The sequence below is a fragment of the Fukomys damarensis genome, unplaced genomic scaffold (assembly GCF_012274545.1).
Source record: "Fukomys damarensis isolate Sample0158 unplaced genomic scaffold, DMR_v1.0_HiC HiC_scaffold_16, whole genome shotgun sequence".
In the NCBI taxonomy this organism is placed as follows: Eukaryota; Metazoa; Chordata; class Mammalia; order Rodentia; family Bathyergidae; genus Fukomys; species Fukomys damarensis.
The window spans coordinates 58,337,774-58,345,459 of NW_022900928.1; the positions used below are offsets into that span (position 1 = coordinate 58,337,774).

Below are 7,686 nucleotides of genomic sequence, written 5' to 3' on the forward strand. Positions count from 1 at the left end.
CAAATACTTTAAAATACAGATTTCCCACTATTGCTACAGAAATAGGTTTACTGTCATCTTTTGTCTCACTTCACCGGTAACTCATTTATATAAAGAAGAAGGGTAACTGCTGCAGTAGTTAATTGCTACTTAGATATGCCCACACTTTCTTTATTTCTGAATGAAAAGGAAAAGCTAATGGACTAGTGTACAACCTCAACTTTTTGGAAATGTGCAACTTTTACTACTTTAAAATATAATTGGTTTCTTTGTTTCATGCATTAAAAACAAGAGGAAAAGCTGAAGTCTGCCCAAGCCAGGTGTTTCTTGTTGGCAGCCTGCTCTCTAATGACTCCACTCTCATAGAGCAGCTGCCTACTAGTCAGCTTTGTATGGCCTATTGTTGCTGCACAACCCTCGTTAATACACATGCTGCCCGGGGCAGACCCGAGAATGACATCAACTTGCTTATCTTAGAAACCTCGGAACCTGACGCAGGGTGCTGAGGTTGTCTTGCATCTGCCTGGCCAACTAATTGTGAGCTTCCTAGTCTATGATTGGCCAGCTATTCCACTCTGTAATAGGTTAAGCAAAGACATTGCCATTCCATCTGTTCGACCATTCATTGTTCTTCTTGCCTGCCTGGAAGTCTGCAGCTAAATTGTGTTAAGGAGTTACTGCTGAGGCTGCTACAGAAGCCAATGTCTTTGTATTTTCCTGCTAACGTGAGTATCAGTGCTTAATGCCATGAAAGTTAAACTTTGCTAGAGTATTAATTTGAACCATGAAAGATTGAAAGCCTACAAATTATTAAGTAGTGCCAATATATGAGCAATTCAATTCTTTAAATTCTGTGAAGCATATTTTTATCCTTTTTTATATTTTAGAATTTTGCAAATGATTACTTATAGCTTCATGAATGTTTGTAAGGCATTAGGCATGGCATTTAATCATTTGGAGCTTAAGAACAACTTAAAACGAAGTTCTGATATTTTGATTTAGATTCTGTATTGTCAAATTCATATGTTTCTTCTCCACCCCCACTCTCCGGTACTGGGGATCGAACTCAGGACCTTGAGCTTGCGAGGCAGGCAGCAGCACCACTGAGCTAAATCCCTAGCCCTTCATATGTTTCTTAAGATCTCACTGTCATATCTTAAATGCTGTAAAATGATTTGATCTATTTTTTTCCATTGTACTAAAAGTGTAGCTTGGTGCTAGGCCCAGTGGCACAGGCTCAGGAGGCTGAGGCAGGAGTATCACTAAGAATTTGAGGCCAGCTACATAGTGAGTGAAAGGCCAGGCTGAACTACATCGCTAGACCCTGTCTCAAAAAGAAAGGAAAAAAAGTCTAGTTTGAGGATTGATAAAGGTAGATGTTTCAAACAACTGTTTTTAAATATGATGACTTAGCATCCAGTTCCTTTGTCAGCAATTTCATGTAGTTTCATGTAGTACTCATATAGTTTCTAATTTCTTCTCTCCTATTGTTTTTCTTGCATTTTTTTCAGATATTAGATTGAAAATATCATTCCAAGAACTATTGCTTTCAAGAACTTTCTAATAGGAGAGGGAAGAAAATACAAAGACATTAATCTATCAGTTGGGAGAGAAAGAAAAAGCATAAAGGGTTAAAAAGAGGTTTTTGTTTCTACCACTTGCCCTATTGTGTGAACATATGCATAAGTCTATTGAAAGTTTTCAGAAGATGGGCAGGCCACCAGTTGCTGGTCTCCTGCAGTTCCAGTAGACATCTGTTGCCCCAGAGCATTAACCAATCTGTTCAAAGGGACATCCTTCCTTTGTTAGCCAGGGGGAGGCAGACAACAGCACTCACTCAAATACAATGGTAATTAAACACACAGAGACTACAGCAATAGGTATTTATTACATATTCATTATTTTATTTTCATTGTTCTCATAGTATTACTATTTGGATAACAACCAGAACCCACTGTTACAGCATTATAGCTTTACATTACAAACAAATAAATTGGTTTAACAAATTTATGGTCTAATATTCCTGATTAATAGGAGCCTCATTCAAATATTTTTTTAAAATTTTTTTTACCTAGTTTGAGATGAAGAATTGTCTGAGAACTTGCAGAAAACTTCTTCACTAAATGGAGGAATTTCAGTATGTGCAATACATTTCTAGTAAATTGCCTCTATGACATAAGTTTGCCTTCAACTATTACAAATTTTTTTTGGCATTTAAAAGAATTAGTTGCACTTCGTTATTATTTACAAAATTAGCATAATTTAGTTCTTTTCAACAAATACTGTAATTAATTATTGGATAGCTTTTAACAAGAAACAATGCAGTATGAGGATGGAATCTAGAGATTTAAAATTATTGAAATCTGTTTTATATTACTGGGTTTTTTGCCCAGTACATTTTATATTCAAAAATGCAGTAAGTATGTAAAGCCTATTATGAAGGATCCCTGATATAAAAATTAAAAATAGGCTGTATTTCTTACAGTTTTATGATAGTTATGGGAGTAAAAATTGACCTACTTTTTGTGTGAAACTTGACTGTGCTCTTTAAATGAAATGAGAATATTAGTTACTATTTATTTGATTAAAATGATTTATTTAAGTATGCATTTGAGTAAATTCAAAACTTAAAAGTCTAAACCATGCATGACTTAGAAATTAAAAGAATTTTGTAACCTACATATTAATAACACATTTTGCAATGTTATTAGAGGGCTTTTTTTTTCTTTTTCAAAGTTATATTGTTTTTTGTTTTGTTTTGTTTCTGAGAGTCTTGCTATGCAGGTCAGGCTGGCCTTGAACTCACTATGTAGCTCAGGCTGGCCTTGAACTCATGGCAATCCTTCCTCAGCCTCTGAAGTGCTGAATATTGGTTATTTTTAGGGGACTAAATAAAAACAAAAGTCATATGCCCTTCTTTATGCTAAAGTTTCTTATAATAATTGTAAGTTTTACACATTCAGTTACATTAACAAATTCTGTAGTTTATGAAAATATTTGTATCAGTTTAAAAAACTTTAGACAAGCATTTAATTTTTTACTGAATTTTTTTGAGATATTGCCAAATTCTAGATTATTTTTAAGTGCTTTGAAATCAGTTTTAAAAACTAACCTTTTGCCATTTGGGTCAATACAAATTAGGTTATTTCAAATTTATGTGATATATACATATGTGAGACATATTTATGAGATGCATGCCTGCCTGGAGAGTGAACTCATTTTTTAAATTATTTATACTAATATTTAGTCTTTCACTTTCTGGGTACAAAAAGCCATTTAACTGCTTGTTTAGTACAAGATGGCATTAGATAGATAACTTTCTTCAAACTAACCAATGAAAATAGGCCTGTCAGTGTGAAAGAGTTCAACCAGACTATTTTAAAGTGAAAATTATGTTCCATCACAAAATTGAATGTTAATTTTTAAAAATAGGCCAACTAACATTTATCCTTAGCATTAAAATATCAGCTTGTTACAAAATTTTTATTAAATACTAAGTACAAATTACATGAATTATTACAAGTTAAAAGTATCTAATGTTCACTAGCTATATTTGGATACAAAATATTAGTATTTAATATTATAAAATAACCAAATGATAATCTAATTTTTTCCTTATTTTATAGCCATATAATAAATATACAGTAGAGCAGATTTAAGTAGTACCATTGGTATCATTAAAATATTAGCTTGATATTGAAATAGAAAGATTGAAATACTTTTTTCTGTGGTTAATTTTCTATTTAAAAACGTTATAGTATCTGATCTTATTTCGTTGAAAAATGGAAAATTAAGAAAATTCATTTACCCTTTAAACAAAGTATTTTATTCTAATGTTCTTACTAACTATATTTTTCTTAAGTATTTATCTTGTCTGATACAGTCTCCTCCCCCTCAGAAATACTTACTATGGCTCAAAATTAAAATAATATTTCCTAGTTCAACTCAGGGATTTGGTCAGCAAGCCATTATCTTGGAGAATTATCTCACAACAGCACTTATGCAAAACCCAAACTTTTCAGGGGAGATCAGAAATGTTTCCCATTAATTTGCACTTCCTGCAGTCAGAGCAGATTGTGAGGTTTATAGAACAATGATGTCGGAGCTTCCAGATTGGTTTGGCAGCTGCATTGTTCTCAGAGGGTAAACCAGACGCACTTAAGTCCCAGTGTCTTTCATAGGCTTTTGTTCATACCAAATTATTCTTTCACTGTGCTAGCATTCATGATGGCATGTTAAAGGAGTGCAGCTTAGCAACCAGCTTCTGGTTGCCAAGCAGCCCAGCTTCCAATAGGTTTTCCTTGTTTAAGATACTTTTGGTGGGAGCTCTGTGAAGGCCACAGTGTAGATTTTTCTTTTAACTGTATCCTTTTGTTAGGATGCTGTTGTGAGTTGTTACTTGCATTATGGTGTTAGTATATTACAGTAGTTAATAAATCAGAGGGTGTAAGGATTTGCTTTCAAAATCTTTTTCTTAATTCTAAATAATTGAACTCATGGATATCCATATTAATAGAAAAAATTGAAATGAATGCAGCTTCATAATGGAGCAGATGTATACTTTAAGGGTTATTTCCTTTTATCAGAGAAACAATCAGGAACTAGGAAAGTTTGATGTTTCTTTAAAACTAAGAAATGCTTTATTAGAACAATGATACTAAAGCTAATTCATCTTCTCAGAGAATAAACCATGCAGAAACTCCTATACAAATGTGTGGTTCTACAATGAGGGAATTTTAAGTGCATTAATAAAGAGTCCGTGTTGTCTTACCAAAGTTTTTACTAAAGTTAATAATATTTATTTCATTATGTAGAAATGTATGACTCTAATAAGTAGATCAGTATGCTTTCAAATATGTAACTTTTGAGAAAATCACTTATTTTCTTTTAACATTTGTAAAATAGCTCTTTTCTAGTGCATATATTGTGTTGAAGGGTTTTAGAATAAAGTGTTTTCCCATTTTATTTATTAAGTTATTTAATAGGTATTTTATAACAGTCTCAAATCTGCTAACACTGGCTTGCTACTATTATACCAGAGTAGAACACTGGAATCTCCTAAATCACTAAACCACTGATGTTTTTATCATCCTTGGAAGGAAGCACATGAAAAAATAACTTTAAAATAATTATTTCCAATAGACTTTAAGGAAAAAAAGTAAAACAGCTAAACCATTTTAAACAGTAAAAATGGCCCAGTAGGGGAAAAGATGAATTTTAATGAAATGAAGGTTAACTGTTAATTAACCTGATGCAACAGAAGTATTTACTGCCATAAAGCTCAAGAAACTGAAATAATATTATTTAATGTGCTTAATTATTACTGCTAATTTTATGTGAAATATTTAATTTCTCTGCTTTCTGTACATATACATAGGTTTAAAAAAATTGTTTTCCTCAGACAAAATAGATTATACTGTCCTTGCTATTTAATAAGGATAGCATAATATTCAGTTACCATGTTCAGTATTAGTAAAATCATAATTATTAGGAAAAAATATATTCATCTCTTGGATACAATTAACTTTGTAATTACTTAATTACATGTTAGCCATTTTAGAGTATATATTCTTTTAGTATCTAAATTGTTTTGAAATTAATTGATTGTTTGAGCTTATCTGAATTAACACTTTTTCTTTGTAATTTTTTCTTTAAAATCTTTTTGTAGTCTTTTTTATTATTTTAGTTTATTAGTACATGCGTGTGGTAAATAATGTTTGTATTCCTTGTGGGAAGATGGTACATGTACATAACACATCTTAATTCCTTTTTTCATCCCCTTTCCCGTCCCTTTAAAATAATTATTAAAGATTTTTATGTATTCTGTTAGGGAAAATGTACATAACTTGTCATGGCATATTTAAAACATGCTTTTTTATAATATTCCATGTGTCATTAGAAATGTGAGAAGGAAAATCTCTTCCATCAAGGTTGAACAGCAGTATGACACAGTGGAACAGGCATGGATTTCTGAGTTAGACACAACTAAATAAAAAATACAGTTTCATTATTTACTAACTGTATTGTCCTGAAAGAATTAGTTACATGGTCTTTCTAATTTGTAACTTCTTCATTTGAAAAAAAGAAAAGAAAAAGGAATCCACAGTATAGTTTTGGCTATTGATGAGTAGATTTAGCAAAAATACACAGCAGGTATTTAGTAGTTTGGTAATTTTCTTCAGATTTATACCTTGAGACAAATCAAACATAAGTATAAAATTTTAAATATTTTACATTTTTCTCTAGGAATACGGGGTATTTTGCCTTCAGGAATACAGAAAAAACAACAAAGTGGAGTCAAGTACAAGTAACAGCTTCATGGGCTTGAAGGATCACCTGGGGCATGACCTCAGCCACCTTTATGTGGAGAGCACTGACCCACATTTAAGTGCAGCTGTACCTTGGCCAATGGTAGGAAAACCAGCAATGGATGCAGTTCATATCAGAAAGGAGGAAAAAGAGATATCTGAAGAGAATCTGAGCTCTGGTGATTCTGAAGAAAGCACAAATTCTGATCATGAATCAGAACAATTGAGTAGCATTTCAGTAGAGCCATGCTTATTAACCAAGACTCACAGACAATTGTGTAGGTCTCCCTGCTTAGAGCCTCACCTACTCAAACGTAATGAAATTTTGCAAGACATTAAACCTGAAGAGTCCCAGACTCCATCCAAGGAAGTCAAGAAACCCCCTGATGTGGTACGAGAATACCAAACAAAGCTGGAGTTTGCACTTAAATTAGGTTATTCTGAAGAACAGGTTCAACTTGTGCTAAACAAACTTGGTACTGATGCTTTAATCAATGACATTTTGGGAGAACTTGTCAAACTTGGAAATAAAAGTGAAACTGATCAGACAGTTAGTACAGTTACCAGTGTAATGCGGGAAACATCTTCTCTGGAATCTCAGAGATCTGAATCTCCGATGCAAGAGATTATAACGGATGATGGTGAAAATTTGAGACCAGTAGTCATTGATGGCAGCAATGTGGCAATGAGGTAAGTAAAAAATTCTTAACTGAAAATTATTACTAAGAAGTCTTTAAAAATTATTTTTGATTCTGACTGTGTACCTTATCAGCATTACCTCAGTCAACATTATTCTGTGTCTCAACATTGGCTTTGTAATGTAAACATTAGTTTTCTGTCTCTTCTTTAGCCGTCCTTATCATTCATGCCTGATACCACCCCCCTTTTCATATATATATCTCTTTTTTCCTCATCTGACTAAATTACTATGGCATAAAAATTATTATGATGATATTCAATATTCAATGAATGATATTCAGTGATTTTAGAATCTAAGCAAATAGTTTATTTCCACATGAAGTTGAATAACAATAAAGAAAAACCCTAATTCTTCTAGAAAGCAAACTATTTTGTTGATTTGGGAACAAATATAAGCTGTAATTTTAAAGGGATCCAGCTCGGGACCTTGCATTTGCGGGGCAGAAGCAATGCCACTGAACTAAATCTCTGGCCCATTTTAAGATTTATTCCAGTCATGAAAAATAATTAAAAAATAATTCTTTAGGAACTGAAAAAATAAAATATTTGTAAATGGGGAGGGGAGGAGGGGGGTGAAGGGAGGGCAGGGACAAGGGGAAAAAATGAGAACCAAGACCTGTCATGTAAAGGTACAAGATCCCAATAATGAATGTAACTGTACTGTATACCTAAAATGTACCAATAAACTCAATGAAGAAAA

At 32.6% G+C, this 7,686-nt stretch overlaps 1 protein-coding gene across 1 annotated transcript in view; it reads left to right on the forward strand.

The window, feature by feature from the left end:
- Positions 1-7,686, forward strand: part of Zc3h12c (zinc finger CCCH-type containing 12C) — a 39,225-nt gene that overhangs the window by 2,478 nt on the left and 29,061 nt on the right. The window contains exons 2-3 of the mRNA XM_033763946.1: positions 2,061-2,116; positions 6,226-6,977. Coding sequence (XP_033619837.1) covers positions 2,061-2,116; positions 6,226-6,977 — 808 coding nt within the window. The remainder of the gene's footprint in view (positions 1-2,060; positions 2,117-6,225; positions 6,978-7,686) is intronic.